At 40.3% G+C, this 22,310-nt stretch overlaps 2 protein-coding genes across 4 annotated transcripts; one reads left to right on the top strand and one right to left on the bottom strand.

Annotated features, from left to right (window-relative positions):
• Window positions 1-3,007: 3,007 nt before the first annotated feature.
• On the top strand, window positions 3,008-9,359 carry LOC102706207 (protein TPX2-like). Of its 3 annotated transcripts, none has more exons than XM_015838411.2 (15): window positions 3,008-3,370; window positions 4,746-4,913; window positions 4,993-5,149; window positions 5,620-5,728; window positions 6,135-6,182; window positions 6,451-6,572; window positions 6,655-6,730; window positions 7,430-7,539; window positions 7,838-7,907; window positions 8,204-8,269; window positions 8,358-8,420; window positions 8,483-8,566; window positions 8,657-8,700; window positions 8,804-8,889; window positions 9,007-9,359. In XM_015838411.2, the coding sequence occupies exons 1-13, from the start codon at window positions 3,106-3,108 to the stop codon at window positions 8,693-8,695; spliced, it is 1,377 nt and encodes a 458-aa protein (XP_015693897.1). In that variant the 5' UTR covers window positions 3,008-3,105; the 3' UTR covers window positions 8,696-8,700; window positions 8,804-8,889; window positions 9,007-9,359. The 3 variants fall into 3 exon arrangements, with proteins under 3 accessions (XP_015693897.1, XP_015693896.1, XP_006656596.1); XM_015838410.2 differs by having other exon boundaries at window positions 8,657-8,704; window positions 9,007-9,358; XM_006656533.3 differs by having other exon boundaries at window positions 8,492-8,566; window positions 8,657-8,704; window positions 9,007-9,357.
• Window positions 9,360-11,574: 2,215 nt separating this feature from the next.
• On the bottom strand, window positions 11,575-18,164 carry LOC102705924 (LRR receptor-like serine/threonine-protein kinase SIK1). The gene is made up of 26 exons (XM_006656532.3): window positions 17,726-18,164; window positions 17,170-17,241; window positions 16,863-16,934; window positions 16,704-16,775; window positions 16,316-16,387; window positions 16,044-16,115; window positions 15,874-15,945; window positions 15,719-15,790; window positions 15,565-15,633; window positions 15,370-15,441; window positions 15,207-15,278; window positions 15,052-15,123; window positions 14,897-14,968; window positions 14,746-14,817; window positions 14,588-14,659; window positions 14,404-14,475; window positions 14,220-14,291; window positions 14,039-14,110; window positions 13,878-13,949; window positions 13,716-13,787; window positions 13,558-13,629; window positions 13,404-13,474; window positions 13,183-13,314; window positions 12,745-13,083; window positions 12,296-12,666; window positions 11,575-12,179 (listed from the first exon to the last, which is right to left on the bottom strand). The coding sequence occupies exons 1-26, from the start codon at window positions 17,977-17,979 to the stop codon at window positions 11,829-11,831; spliced, it is 2,955 nt and encodes a 984-aa protein (XP_006656595.1). The 5' UTR covers window positions 17,980-18,164; the 3' UTR covers window positions 11,575-11,828.
• Between the last annotated feature and the right edge of the window lie 4,146 nt (window positions 18,165-22,310).

Raw genomic sequence — 22,310 nt, 5'->3', positions numbered from 1 at the left:
TACTCGTCTTGTTTTCTTTTCCTCCAGCAAGCAACGCGTACTTTGCCATGAATGCCGCTGCATGCTATTTACCCAGGCCCCTTATTCAAAGGAAATTCATATGAATTTTTGAGAATTTTATTCCTATAGAAATTTTTTCCACAGCGTCCTTTAAATCAAAGGAATGAAACCTATGAAATCCTATAAAATTACTGTAGAGTGTCTCTTCATATACAAGTTTTGAAGGAAAATTAGCAAGAGCTACAACCTCATAGAAAAAATCCTTTGAGTTTTTATCTCTCCTTAAATTTATGTGTTTTTCCTGTGGTTCAATCAAACAACTATTACTATATTTTTCCTGTGTTTTGCAATCCTCTGTTTTAAACTTACGTTCCTGTCAGAATCCAATGTTTTATATATTTCTCCGTTTTTTTATTCTTGTGATTCAAAGGGGCCCTCAGTGGGAAATAAAAGATTCCTGATTTTTGCAATATCTATTTAATGATGCAAGGTCACCGTTTTATTTTTTCCAGGGAAAAAAATAAAATTACATATTTGCAAACAAAAAATAATTTGTTAATAAAACTTTTATGTACATATTTTTAATGATTTAAAAGAAAATGTTGAAATATAAATTACGAGAAATTAAAATCAACTTTAATAATATTACGTTCAAATTTTAAATTCTAGGTTATAAATATAAGCAAAAGTAAAATGATAATACCGATAAATGATAAAATTGACTACTACAGATTAAAAATCTATTTTACAAAGATAAAAAGATGAATTTTAAAACTTAACGTTTAATAATTTATTGGACATGCACGTAAAAAATCAGAAAAAAAATGTGAATAAACTGTCGAGAGAAAGAGGATGCGTGTAGACTGTGTTATCTGACGCCTGCGCCTGCGTGCTACTCCAACACTGATGACAACCACGGCTGCCGGCAACCCACCCGCGGCCGCTACAGGACGGAGCTGATGGGTCCTGCATGGAGTACATGGCCATGCTACTCCACCACGCTGAACTGAACAGGACAAAACCAAAAAGCACAACGAGACGACGACGCTCCAAATACCACCGTTTCAGACTGCGCGAACAACAAATACTCAAAACGTTTTCTGCTCAAAAACTCGTGTGAGGAAAGAAGCTGCTCCTGTATCCAATGCAAAGCATGAGCATAGCATACTGCCATTGAAGCTAGCATCTCTGATTCGAATTCTTTTGAACCCAAATTCGGTTCAAATTAAAATTTTCCTTATATTTTTTTACAGCGAGCAAGAACCCGTACGGATCTCGATGCGCGCACTGCACACTGTGAGATACGCTACGGATGGATGGACGCCTGTAGTGGAATGGATGGAAGCCGACACGAGCTGCCCACATCGGATACCCGCGCGCGGTTTCCGAGGCGGCGCCGAATTACGGGTTTGCCCCTGCACCACCTGGGGTTTTTTCTGTGGAGGGGATGGGTTGAATTGGAAATACGCAAAAAAATTTGTTGCGTTCCGGCCAAACGAGGCGACGACGGTCGACTCGATTGCTTGCCGATTACGTGCGCGTGGGACCCACCATAAAGTCTCGCAGTGCCCCCGCGACATTTTTCATGTGAGCCCCTGTAATTTCGTCAAATCTTTATTTAGGAGTAGTATATACAAGCGAGTGATATTGGGCCTGTTTAGAGCATTTCTAACAGCTTATCTAAATTTAGTCATCCATATCTTTATTTGGATGATCATCTAAACTAGTTCCATCCTTTATATCTCTTTCTCTCTATTAGATCATCCATATATGACATACTCCTAATATGGATGACATCTAAAAATAGATGATAGAATGACCGTTCTGTTGAAGCTCAGTTTGTAGTTTTTATCCTCTATTTTTAGGATAGAGGATGAGATAGATGGGCTGTTGGGGATGCTCTAGGGGTGTTTGTTTCTAGACGCTAAACTTTAGCCCCTAGTCATATCAGATGATTGGACACTTATTTAACTATATATAGTAAACACGGTCTATTAATAAAACCCATTCATAATCTTTGGACTAATTCGTAAGACGAATCTAATGAGACTAATTAATCTATAATTAGCCTACGTGATGCTATAGTAAACATTTGTTAATTATGGATTAATTAGGCTCAAAAATTTGTCCCACGGATTAGCTCTCATTTATGAAATTAATTTTTTTATTAATCTATATTTAATACTTTAAATTAGTGTCCAAACATCCAATATAACGTGAGGCTAAAAAGTTTACCCCTATCTAAACAACCCGTTAGTTTAGCTGTGAACTGAGTTGTACCAGATTTTGAGGAAGAAATATGCCTGACAAGGCAAGCCTAAGACTGGCTCGTTTCGTTGGTGCCTCTACTTTACAAGAGTTTAAGGTATGTATACATGGTTAAACTAGCTCTAAGAGATATGGATATTAGTAATTAACACGCAAACTCCCTTTGTTGATGTTCTCAATTGTCGAGAAGACCAAGAACAGTCGTACTCTCCTTATGACTTGCGAGCAAAATCAGCACATACGTAGTATGTGATATGTACCGTCTGATATTAGTCCGGTTTCGATAGCTGAAGACAAGCAAACGATGCTATGCAGTATAGTGATCATATCAAACAACCAAAATATTTCACACGTCAACCAAACACCTCTTAATTACTTGTAGATATTATGGAAAATTTAGGCTAGGCTAGTTTTTTTGGAGCATACTTAATCTTTTTATTTTTACTTATATAAAAAAGGTAAAACTTATAATTTTTTCTAGTCTTAATTTTTAGATCGATAAAAATACTTATATATACAACTTTATTTATAAATTAATTTTTATTAACGAATATGCATTTCAGACAACACACGGAAACACCCCGTAAACCAAACAAACGGGTCCACTGCGATGAACCGTTACACACAATGGTCTGGCGAAGTAAAATTGATAAAGTGGAGGGGGCGATGTGAAAATGTCGCCGGGGTCAAATCCGGCACTGGCCGGTTTTCTTCCGGCCCCGACCCCGCATTTCAAATTTCCTCCTCTCTCTCCTCTTCTCCGGCCACCGTTAAATACCTCGCCGCCGACCACCACCGCCTCCACCTCCGCGGCGGTCCTGACCCCACCGCGGCGGCATGGACAGCGACGACGAGGATATGCGCGACGTCTCCTCGACCTCCTCCTCCTCCTGCGGCGGCGGAGGAGGAGGGGATGACGGGGGGTTCGCGGAGGAGCCGGGGGATGAGGGGGTCATGGTGATGGAGGTCAGGTGGTTCGAGGTTGACCTGGAGTACGAGTTCGACGCGCCCAGGTGGTTCGACCTCGCCCAGGAGGAGTCGCCGGTGGAGGCGGCGGCGGCGCAGCTGTGGTTCGCTTCCGCGCCCAGCTACCCGCCCTCTCGTGCGTGCCTTCCCATCCATCCATCCATCCATCCATCCATCCCTACACCTCCAGATTTTATCCTTGTTTTTTCTGCATGGCGGGATGATTCGGGAAAGGGGTCCTCCGGTCGTACGGGAAAGGGATTTAGTTCGATCGACCGATTTGCGGTTCAAAATGTTACATCATGTTCTCGTGTCATCGTGTGCTAGATTTTCTGTGTAGTTTGTTCCCCCGTGCATGATTGATCCGTGAAAGTTTAGGAGTCATGATTTCGATCTGCTTCTAGGGGGCAGAATACACTTGCATTTTCTGAAATAGCTGTGCAAAGAAAGACGAGCTTCCCAATGATATCAGACCAGCATGATTCAATGAAGTGAAAAAAAAGTCAAGGCTTTTGATAATATTGCATTATGATGGTTCAGTGTCATCAATTCGGGTCAGTATTTATCACCTTGGATGGATAAGGGATGCGTTTAACATAGATTTTCCTTTTCCTATTTGTGCAATTGGCCTAGATATTACAGTTTGATTGTCAATCGCAACTAGATGCTAGTTCATTTTCCAAAATAGTAAATAAAGAAAATGAAAAATATGGTGTTCTCAATGAAAACTGATGTTCTTGAGATGTTAGTGGTACAGAAGGTATCAACAGTTATTCAGACACCATAACCAAAAAGGAACCTATGATGTAGTAAGACAATGTCCACTGGCTTTTAGGTTTCTTTCATGAATACCCACAACTAAGAGACATCTTGGAACATGTGACTGCAACAAACAAACTTTGGTTAGTTGCAACTAATTGAGTGCATTCATGTTAGGGTGCAAGCACCCAAAATTTTGGCAACTAGATGTCACTTTTAATCTGGGTGAGTTGTGTTTCTTATATACTTTCCTGGTATTTTTGGAATTGATTAAATTTATGTGGTTTTCAAATCCCCCAAAATATGGGTGGTGATAGTGAATTATCTTCCTTGGTCATATGTCATCAATCTATGGACATAACTATGATGAATAGTTTGTTGCATTACTACTCAAGCCTTTTCTATTAAATTGTACCAAATATTTTTTTTGAGTTATTGCTGTTGTTTTAATGATTACCGCATGACAAAGCTATAAACTATCATATTACTTGATAGGGAAACTTATAAGCATGGTAGCAAATTTACACATTATATATTGCATAAGAACAATGACAAGAAGCAGATAAAATATTTACCACTATAGTGGCACTCGTCTGATTATTTGATTTGACCTGTATGAATTATGGAAACATTAGATGCTACTTTCACTATTTAATTTATTATTGAACTGTTATAACATTGACAATTCTTTATTAATTGCGTATTGCCCTTTTTTTCAACTTAACACGACTGAAATTTTCCCTGTTCTGCAGCCTTAATTGCTAAGATGTTGCCTGAAGATCTTGGGTTGCAAAGTTTAAGAAGCGCTGTGGATATAAATACGGTCCATTGCTCTAAATCCTCTCATGAATGTTCCAGTGGCTCTGAACAGGCAATGCATCAGCCAAATGTACCAAATGGAGGTCCCTACAAGCCCAATGGTAGCATTTCTTACCATAGTTGAGCATTTCATTTAGCCTGTAATGCTTTGATCTTTTACCCATCTTTTATGTAAAATAGGAAGGACACCCTGCTATCAATTTTCAGCGGACAAGAGGAAACCTGCCTTTCGAACTATTGGGAAAGGAACTATCTCAAAGGGGTCTACACTAATGAAGCCTACAGCTAGTCAATTAGCGAGGCAAAACAGACAACTTGAAGTGAAGAATTCCACACAGTATGTAACTATGTATGCCTTATGCTAACTGATATTCTGTAGTTGTCTTGGGGCTGGTATATACGAAATTTGAAGTATCATTTTCTGTGGGATGGTTTTATAAACAATTTGCTGGTTTTGCATGTTAGTTTTACTCTGATACACATGCAGTTCCACATACATATGTTTCTTGTTGATTTACTCACCTGCTGTTATTGATGAAAATAACTATATAATAGCATCAGCCTTAACAGTTTATATCATTATGTGCTTATTTAGACATCTACCTTTTACCATTGTTGTAGTCACAAGCTGTTTTAGCTCCCATTCTTCATTTCTCTTTCTCTTCATTATTAATGTCATCTAATTTTCACCACCTTTCCTTTTGTTTTAAATTTATGCGGCAAATAATTTTCGATATATTTAAATTAATCAAAGGCTATTTTTCATGTTTCTGAGTACCTTATGGTATCAATACCCTTCACTTTCAGAAGTAAAAAGTTGGTTGGCGTGAGAAGTGATAGAAGTACCATGAGCTCAAACGACTGCACCTACCAAGCTTCTAAAAGACAGAGACTAGAAAGAGGACATCTCAACAAGGTAATTTGCCATTTTTTTTTCTGTGGGCTGTGACTTTCCCAAATTTTCTAGTTGTTTCTTAAGTCTCAACTGTAAAATGTGACTATGTTTGTTGATGTACAATTTAACTTGAAACACCTTGTAATTTTGGGACGTTGTTTGCCACTTTGCCTTTAGTTTTGAGACTGCATACTAGATTTATTTTTTCCTGAGTTAACAAAGAATGCTTATGTGGACACAAGTCATGGACCCAATGGTTCTCATAGCAACCGACAACTGGAGCTGTTTATTGTAGTTAGCAACTTAGCATGGCCAAAGTAATAGCTGTGGAATCATTTCTACTGTTTTTCCCCACAAAGTGCTTGGTGGTTGCTTGATATTGCTTTGTTGCATAACTATTTACTGAAGCTCCTTGTTTATTGTTCAGATTGTTGCAACAAACCAACCCGAGTTGATCCATAAGAATCATGAAAAGGTAAGGAAATCCTAAAACCTTTATTTATCTCTCATTTTCTGGATCATTTTCCAGGCATTCTACTTTTGGTTCTCATAGGAAACTTCATTTTGGCTCTCTTAAAATGCCTGGCAGACCTTCAAGAATAACTGTTATACCAAGCATTAACACTCTCCAATATAGATTCTACCTTGTGATGAAACATGCTCATTTTAAAAATTTCTACATGATCTCTATGGGGGTGTGCCCCCAAATTTTGCGTGACAATCTTTTCTCATTGATGGCACAGAATATTATGAATAGTAACTCTGATCATGCGACCGTTATACCAAAATTGAAGATTACAATTCCTAGAGAACCTGAATTGGCAACAAAGCTAAGAGCAGAGAGGTCAAGGATTCTCAGAGCAGTGTAAAGCCATTCTCTCGCTGCTCTGTTTTCCTGAATGTCAAGTACTTCTATGCAGCTCACATCTTTTTCTTGAAAATTTCAGGCCAACTAACTCAAAGCAGCTAAATACACAGCGTGGACAATCCACTTCTATGACGCAAGCGGCATCAATTAGAAAGGTGGGCTATATAACTGTTAAATATATATGGTTCTAGTTCTTATGTTTTCTATGAATCTTATTTGCAGTTCTGGTTAATCACTTCTAAAAAATATGAGTTGGTTACTCGCATAATCTCATGAGCAAACCCTACCAGACAATATGCACTGACACATTCCATAATTTTCTTTCCGAGTATGGTACTCATTTTGGCTGAGAAAGTTCCCCAATCATGGGACAGTTGCACTTATCTCAATAGTTTTTTTTTTAAGACAGTGGCACCCATGAAGTCACAGAAATTTTTGTAGCAGAGATATACGTCTCGCATTGTCTTGGTTGGATGCTGATAGTTCCACTGTAACATTTTAGTAATGTTCTTTTTAATGTCTTATCAAAGGAAAGATAATTTATAAAGATACTCAGAGAAAACTATTCAGGTTAGCTAGCGCAATTATACACCTGAATTAGCCTTTCAAATTCATCCTTTTGCCCTTGTACAGTATTTTGGATCTAATTGCATGTTTGAATCTGTTCTTGTTCTCCTATTTGTGCCCTCAAAGGCTCAAAGTAGAATCATTGTCCTGTACAAGGACATGCACTTGCACATTTAGATGGATAACTATTGAATTTGCACTGTGTACTCTTTATTCTACAGGAGTAGGTTGTAATGACTAATCATATATACTCTATCCACGCCTACTAAAAACTTGTTCTCTGGCAGGTTGTGCAACCTTCTGGCCGCAAAGATCATCAACATGCAAGTGTGCCACATGGGGGTATTAGGTCAAATCTACCAGTGTGTACTTCTAACCGTCCAAGGCAGCTTGACAAGTAAGGCTTGTTTTATATTTACTTCTGAAGTTCCAGTTCCATTACTATTTACAGTACAATGGAAAGTAAAATACACCACCTACTGTTTCCTTGTAAGGATTTCCGATAATTGGCTAGTTTTGTTGAGGACAAATTTTCTTGATGAAGCCAATGAATGTACTAATACAGAAGATTGTTATGCTGTTCACCCTACCCAGTACATATAAAATTCTTCCGAAGCAGTGGAACTTTGGAATGACATTGATGTTTTGTACACAATGCTGAACTTGTGGCTGTTTCCTATGTTGTCTCTTTTCAGTGTATCTAAAAAGCCGGATGAGTGCCGAGATGACTTGTTTAAATTTAGAGCTCGCCCATTGGATAAAAAGGTTGGTGCTGTGGATTGATCTTCTATGCTTGTTTGGATTCTTTAGTTCATACTGCCATGGACTTGTTTGTCTTTGAAACTTAGTTTCCAATGTTCTGGATAGTGCCTAATATCCTTTGTAATTTCATGTTCTGGGTGTCACTAGCTCTTACATTTATAACACATATAGGAATAGATTGTTGGATCATGCAGTTTCTTAAGAAACAAAAGACCATCCATGGGAAGGTTTCAATTTCACATATTTGACTAGCAGAAAATGTAGCCATTGAATCTTGTTTCTTGCCCTCCTTGGAACAGATATTAGGAAGCAAAGGAGATATTGGTGTATTTCAAAGTTCTAAAAGGAATACAACAGTTCCTAAGGTAGCATTCTAACGGCGTTCCCTCTCTTCTGGTTTGTTGTACTACCTCAACTAATTTAATATGCATATTTCTTGGTTGAAATTCCTAGGAATTTAAGTTGTCAACAAGTAATAAGGGCAAGCAGGCTCCATTATCTGAACTCTTTAATAAGGTACGCACTGATAGAACAGAAACTGATTGTCGTCATATTATTTCCTCTGACATTTATATTAGTTTTTGCAGCTCACTTTAACTGCTGAAGCACACCGTCGTTTAGATCGACAGGCCGCTGATCTTCCAAATTATATTACCACCAAGGTTCTTTCTTTGTTTCAGTTTTAGCTTGTTTATATTCCCTTGGCGACTTTAAACAAAGTAGCTAAAAGATTATTCCTATTCTATTGCAAGGATTGCAAAGAGAACATGATCGGTAACATGCATTGCTAGCTATGGTAGGTAAGTAATACTTAACATTGCCGTAGCAGTCATATATCCAGTTGCCTCTCAAGTTAATAACAAATGATCACACCCTTCCATCATCTTGCCCTTTTTCAGATCCAATCAGTCAAGACATACAATACATAGGAATTATTCTCTTTGACAATTCCTGGCTCAGGTTCCATTTCTCCACCTGAACAAAGGTACTTTAAATGCTAGTAACTCTGAATTTCTCATTCATGCTTCCAACTTCGTATTATTTTCAGCGATGCATATTAAGGTAAGCTACTGTATTGACAGTGGGCTCTACCACCATGTAGGCTAAGAGTCTGTTTCGGACAGTAGGACCTCGACTTCATTTGAGTTTTCACAAAGATGGAGCGATACATTATTTTGACTTGAAGGCACCGACCATTGTCCGGCGACCTCCGACAATCTCCCGTCTCGGCACAGCCACCGTCGCCGTGCAGCTGAGCATAATTCCGTGCTTTGCTCGTGGCCATGGCGGAGACCCATCTGTACAGCTCAGCTAGAGAAACTAACCTAGGTGCCGGTGTGTACTCCAGATCTGCTGTAACTTGTTGCTGTCAATCATCATTTAGCAAAGTTGCTTGCTTGCTCTCTTCTTCATACTGCCTTGCATTGCATGGCTCTTTTCTCCATCGATCAAATTACTGGGAAAACAGTGTTAGGCAGGCAAAAAAAAAATATGGGATCCCGAGCTGTGATGCTGGTCGGGCAAGACGGGCACACTGGCTTGTCCCATCGCGAATAAGTCGCATCTGCCATCCTGCGACGGCTGAACCCAACCTGAGGATACTATGGCATGGTCAGAGTGAGCACCCTGATCCTGATGGCTGATGACCTGACCTGACCTGATCCATGGCTACACAGAGTAGATGCCAGTGCTGTCATGGTGTACGTGTGAGCCATATACTGTACTGTAGTAGTTGTACATGTCAAATAACGACACGTGTGTTGCCAATTGACATCGTTCTTGTAGCATGGAATCAGAACGGTTCAGGTCAGGCCTCAGCTCGCCAAGTTATCAGCTGTTGCTGCGTGTTGGCAAGTCGCGTCCACCAGGGCCAGGCCGGATAAAGCATTGGAAGGGACGTTTGCTCGCAGATCTGCCATTGACTAGCAGACGATACACGGAATGGTCAGGCCTGGCTGTGGAGGGCACTAGAGGTCGGCTTGCGTTTTGACGCTCCAATAGGAGTTCACAGTCCAGTGTCCAGTTTCTGTTCGAAGCCGTGAGAGATTCTACACCATACAGCGAATGGAACTCGCCTTTTTCTGACCTAGTAACTGTGAATATTTCAAATCATGCTAGGAAATATAAGATACAAGGATAAAGAGAAGAAATTGGATTATTTTTCTTTCAGTGCAAAAGTTCACTCACATGCTTATATCTAGGAGTAGACGCAGGCAGGAGTAGGGTTGGCGTGATTCTCTAAGGGGGGTAACCGTGGTATCCACCCAGTAACTTTTAGGCGGTGTTTAGATTGAGAAAATTTTTGAAATAAGTGTCACGTCAAATGTTTGACCGGATATCGGAAGAAGTTTTCGGATACGAATGAAAAAATGAATTTCACGGCTAGCCTAGAAACCGCGAGACGAATCTTTTGAGCCTAATTAATCTGTCATTAGCACATGTTGGTTACTGTAGTACTTATGGCTAATCATAGACTAATTAGGCTCAAAAGATTCGTCTCAACATTTTTTCCATAACTGTGCAATTAGTTTTTTGGTTCATCTATATTTAATGCTTTATTTAGGTGTCCAAAGTTTTGATGTGATGTTTTTGGAAATTTTTTTGGAAACTAAACATGGCCTTAACTCATCACACGCGTATCATTACAAAGCTAAAAAGACTACAATACTCTCTATTTTTTAAAACCCTAACATACTTGTCTTACTTTTTTAACCTTAATTGCTATAAAAGATGAAACCTTTTTGGCACAAATGAAGGGGATTAAAAAAATAAAGCCTTTTGTGGAAGGAGTGACTAAATTCTATCTTTCAATTTAAAGGGGTGGTTTAGGTGGGGCTAAACTTTTTAGCCTCATGTCATATCGAATGTTTGGACACTAGTTTGAAGTATTAAACATAGACTAATAAAAAACTAATTTCATAAATGAGTGCTAATCCACGAGACGAATTTTTTAAGCCTAATTAATCCATAATTAGAGCATGTTTACTACAGCATCGCATAGACTAATCATGGATTAATTAGGTTCAATAGATTCGTCTCGCAAATTAGTTCAGGATTATAGATGAGTTTAGTTAATAGTTTATATTTACTATTTATAATAAGTGTCCAAATATTCGATGGGATAAGAGGCTAAACTTTAGCCCCTTGTCCCAAATAGCCCCTTGTCAAAAAGATTGTCATAAACTTTATCTTTACATCTAAGTTTTATTTTATAAAATCATATATTTTTTTGGAACTTGATTGATATACATGGTTGTTTGTTACTGCACCCTAGTGGCAAGTCAAAGATGACACAAATCCTGGGCAGGAGCCATGAATATGATTCCAGTGTAAGAGCAGCCAACTACACATGTATGATAAACAACCAGAGGCAGCGCAACGAGTGCAGGACATAAATACTAGGCATGGAGATTCAGAGTTTCAGAGGCAGCAGCAAACAGACGTACAGCACAGCAGCAGAGCAACTCATAAATACCGTCAAAAAAAGAGCATTTACATTGCACAATCCTGGCGATGCAGGATGCATGGTCCAATTCAATGCGGCGTCACCACCCCAGGATCCAAGAACCGATGGCCTCTGCCTCTCTGATCAAAATATATTACATCATAAAGACGGCAAATTCATGGCGCTCACGAGACATCTCTGAAACCTGACGCCGATCTACACTCCTGAATGGACACCATGAACCACACTGCTACTATGCCACTGCAATTCCTAAGAACAATCTTTGGGCAATCCTAAATCAACACCAAGAAGAAGAAAGAGTGAAGAACAATGCATGGGATTAACACCATCATCGCCATCTACTTCAGATCCTACACCTAGCTATTTTCCTGCACTGTGCTACTATCCTTTTTAGCTTCTTGCTTGCTTCAAGCTCTACTTGGGGAGGAGAAAAAAACTTTGGAGAGGTTTGAGGAGGATCACATTGTGTGCTTGGATATGACCTCGCCGAACCTGACGAACCACTGCTCGTCGGAGGAGCTGTTGTCGCCGATGTCGGTCACGTCGTGCCCTCTCATGTCGGCCGCCGTCGTCGACGCCAGCAAGCGGGAGTAGTCGACCGTCTTGGGGGTGGTCACGGCGGGGGCCGGCAGTAGGGACAGCAGCACCCTTGCAACCTCGTGCATGGTCGGCCGGTCGGAAGGGTGCCTCTTGGTGCACAGAAGGGCGAGCTGGAAGGCCTTCCTGACCAGGCCTATGTCTGTGCACGTCACTGACACCTCCGAGTCCACTGCCTCCATCACCGTGTTGTCATCAGCTTTGGAGAGTATCTGAAACATGGACACAATTTCTTGTCATGCAAACTATCCAACAGGACACAGGTTTGCACAATGTGATGACAAGTTGTAAGTAGTGTGATCCAATGAGTTGAGTGGGGGTGGCTTACCAACTGATGCAGGTTCGATTCGTTGTCGACAGCCTTCTTTCCCGTGAGCAATTCCAGAAGGACGATGCCAAAGCTGTACACATCAGATTTCTCATTGAGCCTGGAAGTCCTGGCATACTCTGGATCAATGTAGCCGATGGTTCCTAGCACATAAGTGGAGGCATGGGACTTGGCAGAGGGGACACATTTGGCTATGCCGAAATCTGAGAGGTGCGCTTCAAAGTGCTCGTCGAGCAGGATGTTGGAGGACTTGACGTCTCTGTGGATTATGCGAGGGTTGCAGTCATGGTGAAGATAGGCCAGCCCTTGTGCTGCTCCAACCGCGATCCTCAGTCGTGTGTCCCAATTCAGCTTCACTTTCTTTGATGGACCTGAAATAGATCATAGATCATAAGGGAAATGCTTAATGACACCTAACTATCCATGAACCAATGGTTTTAAGTCCTAACCATGGAGAAGATCCCACAAGGAGCCATTTTCCATGTAATCATAGAAGAGCAAGTTTCCATGTGGAGATAGTGAGAAGCCGTGAAGGCTGACAAGATTCCTGTGCCGGATGCTGCCAATTGTCTCTAGCTCTGTTTCAAACTCCCGGAGGCTATGGTTATACTGACTGTAAAGCCGCTTGACGGCAATGGCCTTGCCGCTCTTTAGTTCACATTTGTAGACAGTACTTGAGGCTCCATAGCCAATAATGTATTTTTCGCTCAAATTCTCTGTCAACCTCATGATGTCCTCGTAGGTATGGATAGCCATGTCCATTTGGAGAACAACTAGCTTTGGAGGTCCTGAACATGGTCGAGAAAAGGTTAAACATGTATGTATCATGAACGATACTGTTTAATTCTATTGACTTCATCTGGAGGGATGAGATATAGCACACACACCTTGCACTGGCTTGTCAGATCCTTTGACAAGTGGTTGTGGTTGATTTGTTTTATATATAGCCAACATCATAACACATAGCAAAATGATGAAGCCTAAGATAATGCAAGCAATTGCTGTCCTTGAAATATTAACTGCAATACAAATTAAGCAAAACTGTGTTTAGCAGCAAAGCAAATGGAGTGAAAAGCTGTAAGTGGATAGCTTATGTATTATCTGATACCTCTTGGTCCATGAGACTGTCCACAGCTGGAATCTTGACAGTAAACATGCAGCAGTGGATTACCCAAGTAGCTGCACTTATGTGTTGGTTGCTATCAGAAATAATAAGATAGTAATGGAAGGATAACAAAATTGTGTATGGATTCATCTAATACCTTTCCATTGGGAATTTTGAGAAGTTCTTTGCCAACGGGACATGTCCAGATAAATTATTGTATGACAAATTCCTGAAATGCACTCAAGGATAAATAACGCTGGCCAAGTTATTACCAATGTTCAATGCTAGAGAGCAGAGCTTGCACACAAAACTTACAGGGTATTTAAGCTGAAGCAATTGGCCAATTGAGCAGGGATTTCCCCAACTAAATTGTTGTTGTTAAGAATCCTGCATGACAACACAACAGATCGATAAAATACCTAGGTAATTTTCAAAGCTCACACACGTAGTATGAATATAGGATGAAATACAACTCACAAGCTATCAAGGTTCTGAAGTTGTCCAAGTTCTTGAGGCAGACTACCAGATAAGTTGTTGTTGGACATATCACTGAGAATTTAAATATTGGTTCAGTTGAATCATGAGGATAAGATGACTTCCAGATAATAGCTAAATATGTCTCAAGGGAAGGCACTTACATTACTTGGATGCTTCTCAGGTTTCCAAATTCAGCAGGAACAGATCCACCAAGATGGTTCTTACTCAAATTCCTTCAGTCAAAGCAAAACATTTAGGCATTAAGTAATAATGGCCATTCGAGATAAGTTACGGTTTTTCACTGAAAGAGTATGGTTTCTAGGAGTTTGGTCAGCAACATACAGTTCAAGAAGGTGCTCCAGATCACCAATAGTAGCAGGAACTGGTCCAGAGAATTCATTGTAAGAAAGATCACTGTTCAGAAATAAAGGAACATGATTTAGTATCACAAAGTGGTTGCAATGTGATAACTACTGCCCACGGTCTTGTAGCACAAGGCAAATAACTACAGAAAGTGTCTACTTACAGTGTGTCCAAGTTGATGATGTGACCGAGCTCAGAAGGAATATTGCCTTTGAAATTGTTTGAAGATAGGTTCCTGTTTTTTTAATATATTTTTAAACAAAGAAAACATTACATTTTGCTGAAATAAAACAATGCCATGGAGCGAAGTAAACAATAAACACAATTCAACAGATGCAATTACTCACAAGTAAGTCAAACTCTCCAACTTCTGGAAACCAGCTGGAATAGAACCATTTAGCTTGTTACCATAAACATTGCTGAAAACAAAAGAAATATGATTAATCACGGGGAGTAAAAAATTGCTCTGTTAACTTATAAGTTGACTTAGTACTTGCTAACTTACAACTTGTTTAAAGCAGTGCAGGAACTGATGTTTGCAGGAATAGGACCTTGAAGATTGTTGTTGGCAAGATTTCTGTATGCAAAAATCAGTCAACAATTGCACAGAATAATATTAAACATTACTACTATTTGTATACATGCTAAATTCTTACAGTTCAAAAAGCTCTTCAAGTTTGCCAAGCTCAGCTGGAATTGTGCCCACTAATTCATTATCATTCAATTGACTGCAAACAAAAAAAAAATCCAAAACATCTTATAGTTTCCACACCAATTGGAGTACAACATTATCTGCAACAGAATTACTTACAGATAGCTAAGTTTACTCATGTTCCCAAGCTCTGGTGGTATGACTCCAGTAAGTTTGTTTCCATGCAAATATCTGAAGAAAGAGGTGTCGGTAGGTGTTAGAGAAGAGAAGAAAGCAATCTCAATGAAAAAGCAATCTGTCCAAAAAGTACTTACAGTTTGCCAGTGTAGGATAAATTGCCCAGTATAGAAGGAATGGGCCCTACCAGTTCATTCTCGCTCAGGTCTCTGAAAAAAAATGGAATATAAATAAATATTCATTACTTAATAATACATAAACTACTAAATCCTATGGATTGAAATGTTGTGCTCTACTCACAGAACAGCAAGAGCCTGCATGAGGCCAATCACTTCTGGAATTTTCCCAGTCAGCCTATTTCCTTGAAGTGACCTATGGAACAGGAATGGAAAGGGTACAGAATAAACTATGTAAGCAAGCATATATGCACAAGAAAATATGAATGTAACATCACATAACATGTTAGAAGACTTGCAATAACTCAGGAACACTTACAGGGTGGCTACTTGAAGAAAGCCTATGTTGTAAGGTATTTCTCCAGAGATTTGGTTATACGAAATGTCCCTGAAATAAATATAAAAAGCTTCGTGTCATGGTTTCTGAATCTCATGAACACTGAAATATGACTGGATTCTTAGAAAGAACATACAAAATCTCAAAGCTAGTGCAGTTTCCTATGCTCTCTGGAATGGTTCCTGTGAGATTGTTCCCCCTTACATCACTGCAGATTCAGAACAAAACCATTGTCAACATAGCAAAGTTGTATAAGATTACCAGCATCTCCAAAGGGAGAAGAAAACTTACAAGTACCACAAGCCAGTCAATTGGCACATGTCAGGTGACAAAGTTCCAGTCAGTGAGTTACCCCTCAGACCTCTGAAGATTAACAGGAGCAAAGTGTCAATACCTGAAACATACCTTCTTTTTGTACCAAGTAATTAGGAAAAAAAATCATTGTTCAGTAGGATTCTTACAGGTATTGCAGGACTTCATTCCAGTAGATGAGCCTAGGAATGTCGCCTGTAAGCTGGTTCTGTGCCAGGTCCCTGATCCAAGAGAATAAATTAGCATTTGATAGGCAAGTAAAAACTGCTTATTAAGATGCCAAAAGTGACATAGCAAACTATGCTTCCCATGTTATGCAGATTGTAATACAAAAGCAGGTAAAACGATAGAAGCCAGATCGCCCAGTTTGTCCAGGAACCCGAAAGATAGTAAAATGTCACGTATAGAGTAAGAGGCTCACAATGTCTTGAGATTTGGAATTTGGGACAATGTGGAAGGGATGGGTCCCGTGAGCTGGTTGTTCTTCAAAATCCTGCATCAGTAAATGAGGGAGAGAAAATGTTACTATACAACCCAAGCATGCCAAAACCATGAAAGAACTACTAGGAAGTACCCAGAAACCACAAAAGAACAAAATCAAGAATAATTTGACTAAGTTTTTAAAAATCATAATCTGGATTTTAAAACAAAATGTTCCAAAACTTAATGTAAATCAATTAGTCTCTGATGTCTTAAGTATTAGCCTAAACTATCCAGATGAGGGAGAGGAAGTGTCCATATCTATAAGGGCTATAGCTCTTGCTAAAGAAACTGTATGGAAGGATTAAAAAACAGAGGGTAGTGCTTACAGCTCCTCAAACTGCTTGAGCTTGGAGATGGAGAATGGGATGTCTCCATACAGCAAGTTGCCAGATAAATCTCTGCATGACAAGAAGCAAAAGTGCCCAATTAAAAATTAGCTTACAAAAAGTAACAGAATAAAAGAAGACTTAGATTAGGTGAAGTACAAATATTTTAAGGAGATGCAGTCCCCAATCTCATCTGGGATTTGGCCAGTGAGCTTGTTCCCCTTGAGATCACTGCAGAAGCAAATCATTAGCACACAAATAAAGTAATCAGCAAGCAAATCCACCCGGTGAAGTGTGCAGTTTAAAGTAAAATACTAAAGAACAGTGTCACATCATGACATGAGGTGTCAAATCAGGTGAAATGTGCAGGATTATAAAAAGAAAACACAGGGAGTAGTCAAATACACAAAAACTCAGGTAGATGCAAAGCAAGGGAAATAGTACTCCTACTCATATCCGTACTCACACGAACTGTAGATTCTTGAGCTCTCCGATAGCCGGCGAGATCTCCCCTCCGAGGTTCAGATTTGACAAGTTCCTGTTTTTACACAGAAAAAACACTCTCATCACAAGAATCCTTTTTTAGCACAACAAACAAGATTGCTAGCCTCAATAATACCCACTAATATCCAAGAAAATCCGTTTCCTTTCTGTATATAACTATATACAGATAGCAGACAAACATTCCCAGCAATCTAGACACAAGTAGACCAACCAAAAAAATGGCTTTTATTGGCAAGAATAGAACAGAACAGTTGCGATGTTTGCTACTCCTGATCGGAATGCCAGAGCGAGCACGGCAAGAGAAAAAAAAAAAGATCACATGAAGCACAGAATGCGCGCAGCACACACACAAGAATAACGAACAGCACAAGAGAAGATTGCAAGAATGCAACCACAGCGCCGCCGCCGCCATGTCAGCCTCGCAAAGAGCACCACCGGGGGGAGCAAAAGCCATGGCCACAACCAAACCAGCTCGGAGACGACGCAGGGAAGAGAAAGAAGAAGATAGGAGGACGTACAGAGCGGCGACGGCGAAGGAGGCGTTGTCGCAGGTGACACCCCGCCAGGCGCAGTGGTCGCCGCCGCCGTCCCAGTCGACGAGCGCGTTGGCCGAGTTCCCGAACCCGGCCTTCACGGCCATCAGCGCCTTCCCCTCCCCCTCTCCTCCTCCTCCTCCTTCTCCCGCCTCCACCACCGCACCAAGAACAACAACAACAACAACCACCGCCACCACCATCCAAAACAGCCACGGCGCCCTCGCCGCCGCCGCCATTAATCCAAGAATCAACAGACGGTAGGCCACAAGCCCACCACCTTTCCTCTCTTCACCACCACCTCGACGAAGACGAACACTCTGCTGTGTTTACTAGCGCATCGACCTACCCGGCGGGCGGAGTTACCACGCTCCACCACCCCCCACCTCCATCCTCCGATCGAGCGATGCGGCTGGTGGTGTTTTGTGGGGGTGGTGCCGATAGCGACGTGACTGTTGTTGCTTTCGGGGGGCAGCCGCTGCCATGCACCAGCAGCAGCAAGAAGAGGAGAGAGAGTGAGAGCGAGAAGAGAGAGAATGGAGAGAGAGAGAGGCTCACTGTGTGTGTGTGTCTGAGGAGCTGAGCTGGTGGGGAGGTGGTGGGGGTGGCGGCAGGAGAGAGAAAGAGGTAAGGCTGACAGCATGGGGCCCACACTGTCAGTGAGTGGGCCCGAAGCGCAGGGGGTACGTGTAGGGCGTAGGGGCCCGTGGCGTCAGGGTTTTTTTTTTTTGAAAAAAACCTCTCTCTCTCTCTACGGCTCTTGTCTCCTTGCGCCGAAAGCTCGCCGCGGCCCAATGACATGCGGGCCCGGGTCGTACATGGGGCCAACCTGTCAGTGGGTCTCGTGGAACGATCGCAAGTAGGGCGTGGGCCCACGTGGGTTTAGAAGAGGGGTTAGGAGCGCGCGAAAAGTTAAATTAAACGCGACGCTCAACTAATTAACGAGAGCTCGGGATCCCCCCGCGGCGGTAACTCTGTGGCCGTCCATGTGTCCGGCTGCCATGTGGGCCTAAGGGCATCTCATAGAACCTTATTTTTTTTTTCCAAAACACATTACAGATGAGCATGTCCGAAAACCAAGCCAAAAGAACAGTATATCTTGAGATTGACAATGGATTAATTTACTTATCATATAATCCGTGTTAGAGAATACTCCTATATAATTTAAATCGGAGAGGATAATATATCTTGTCAGAAAAACTGAACCAGTAGTTGAGCTAAACAAAATTCACATTTCTTTTTCTCATCGTTAATTAATCTTATACAAACTGTACCAGGTGGATCATGTCGTGGTTGTGACTTACGAGTGGAGCTGTGCGGAGTTCATATCCTCGTTATCGCAGGTGCAGTACTACATAGGATCTCACTTAAAGTGTATAACGCAGTCAGTTCACCGGAATATATAAGGGGTGAGCCGAGCATCGCCGCTCATGCATTGACCATGACCGGCCGTGCACCGTGCGTACGGCCGGTCTGTCCACTGTCATCGAGAGCTCGACGAGAGTGAGATGATTAATTAAGGGGATGAGGCAATTGTACGTAACATGGATGTTGTACTGTTGTTTCTCAAATTAATTTCTTGCTAATCAATAGAGTATGAAATCATGGTAGGTGGTGGTCTTGGTAGACCAGATGTCCCTCGGGGTAGGGTTTGCTCAATTGTACACATGCATGCACACATCCCACATGACCTAACCGAATGAAATTTGGAGGATCTTAATTTAATTTGGAAATGTGTTGGACATTTGAGATTGTTGTAATTAATTTCTGAGGATATGTATAAGCATGCTTGATGGAAATGAGAGAAATGAGTGATTGTTTAGGTTTTTTATGGGAAAAATCCAATGATAAACTTACAAACGAAAAATAATTTTGAAATAAAACTTTTATATATGTATTTTTTAGCGATCTAGACGCTAATGGTGAAAAATCTTAAAATCAACTCTAAATGTAAGGTTAAAAATTTAAATTTTGACCCGTAAACATAAGAAAAAAAAGATAAGATAAAAACCACTACCCTCACAATTAATTTTTTTCGTTATTTCAGGTGTGCCTGTCAGCCAAGGTTTAACGTAGACTGGTAGCATTTTTTATGGGCTATTAGACAGATGGTGAACAATCAATTATAGAGGATGAACTATATAGTATGTATTATAAACCTAATGAAGCTTAAAACAAGCTATCCAAGCAACGTTTGTAGTTTGAGAACCGAGGTATTGCATTAATCCACAAGATGAAAAAGATTAATGTCCCAATCTACAATATATGTGGTTTGTCCTTGTTTCATAATTCTGCATCGAATGAGTTGCTGTTATTTAAGAGATCGGAATTTTTTTGTTTTTGCAAATGTTTGATTAACTATATATGTTGTTCTAACTAACTACTAATGCTTGGGCCATCAATTTCTTTTCCTCTCGACTATTAAGTCCAACCGTGTTGTCTTCCACTTCCTTGATTTCACTTCATATACTGCATGATCTACATCCATATCCATATCACACCGACTTATAGAACTAGGCCCAACATGGGATTAGGAATAGAACCCTACGGAAGACGACACCACACTTCACCATCTAGGTCGGCGAAATGGATGAATCTAGATGAATCTGATCGATACCATGTTGAAAGTATTGAGTCAAACACAATAATTGATTGCAAGTAAGGTATAAGTACATGTAGGCGCGTCTGTATAGAACCAAGGGAGTTATTGTTTGAGTTTTTCATGGAAAAAATAAACGATATATCTATAAACAAAAAATAATTTATGAATAAAATTTTTATATATATTCTTAGTGATCTGAAAGCCAAAGTAGGAAAATAAATTTGGGTAAAAAACCCTCCAAAATTAATCTAAATTTAAGGATAAATTTTTAAATTTTGACTTATAAACATAAGCCAGAGTGAAAAGACGAGAGTGCAAATTATAATAGAAGTAGGATCAGGAACAAAATCCCTACCGGTGACGACATGAGTTCATGTAACAATAACAAACCCTTAACAAAAATTACCGATTCACGCACTCAACCCAATCTTAAAAAAAGAATAAAAAAATCATTTAACAACACTTGATTGCTTTGATTATGTAAGCTAATTAATTAGCTCCCTCTCAGCCTCCACAATTTCAACTATTTCCTGCATGGCAACCGCCAAGAATGCATTCATTTACACTCCATGCAGCTGCTGCAGGCAGGCAGCCAGTCAGCTATATATATATATATATATATATATATATATATATATATATATGCAATGCATACGCACGAAAGAAAAATACCAATTAAGGGGCATTAACACCTTGCACAAACATGTAGCTCTGACCTCTGTGTTGTCCAGCATCTACTGCATGCCCTCTCTACATGCAATTACACATATGTGTGCCTGCATCTTTCTGCATACTATACATACACATCAGAATGGCACAGCCAACTAGCCATGGCCTTCACTTCATCAAGCCTACTACAGCTTAACTAGTATATAGTATAAAGATATACTGCTGCTGCTGCTGCCATTCCTGCATCTGCTGCATACATACACACACACACATATATATATATATATATATATATATATATATATATACTTAAATATAGTCTAATCACAAAACAAATTTCAGATTCCGCTTGAAAACTGCGAGACGAATTTTTTGAGTCTAATTAATCCATCATTAGCAAATATTGGTTACTATAGCACTTATGGCTAATCATGTACTAATTACGCTTAAAAGATTCGTCTCACGATTTTCTCCATAACCGTGTAATTAGTTTTAATGTTCATCTATATTTAATATTTTATTTAGGTGTCTAAAGATTCGATGTGATATTTTTGGGAAACGTTTTTGAGAACTAAACAAGCCCTTATATATGCAGTGTGCATTGTCACACTTGCTACATGATCTATCGAGATGCACACAACGCTAGCAAATATAATGCCTCCTCTGCATCATGCACACACACATAGGCCGTGTGTGTATATGCAAAGAAGGGTTCAGAGTTAGCAGGGACCTGCCTATGTATGCAATTGCAGGCTTGGAATTTAATCCTTCCATTGATCAATCCAACAGATAGCAGGATCCAAGACGGGAGCCGATTGATAACCGAGCCGAGTTCTTGGTGTTAGATATTGAGGTGGCTTGTGTGTTCATCGAATTACAGGAGAAAAATTTGACGGTTTGGTTAGTTCAGAATTCTCTGAATTTTGTAGCAGGATTTGGTTAATGATCAGGTTTATCTGAAATTTGTAGGAGGATGTAATAACACGGTGAAATTTATGTGCATTATTGGTTTTCATTGTTGATGTGACCAAGACGTACAAGTGTCTGAAGTTAAAACATGGGCTCTCTCTTTTCAACATTGCAAGCTGAGCTATGCATGTTTATGCTTGTGATGTAGGCTCCTTCGAGCAACCCAATGCATGCCTGGCTACTTGTAGGGCAGAGGTGAGACAAAGCAAAGGAGAGCATTGCATTGCATTGCACACATGGAAGGAACAGGTAGGAGTAGTCTAGAGGCTCAATGGCTCATGCACAAGTCATACCAAAAGCTCAGGGCCTCATGCCAACTAGGACTAGCTA

Source organism: Oryza brachyantha, chromosome 6 (genome assembly GCF_000231095.2).
Source record: "Oryza brachyantha chromosome 6, ObraRS2, whole genome shotgun sequence".
NCBI lineage: Eukaryota > Viridiplantae > Streptophyta > Magnoliopsida > Poales > Poaceae > Oryza > Oryza brachyantha.
The sequence above is the reverse complement of the archived record's forward strand: the minus strand, read 5'-3'. Positions and strand labels throughout refer to the sequence as shown.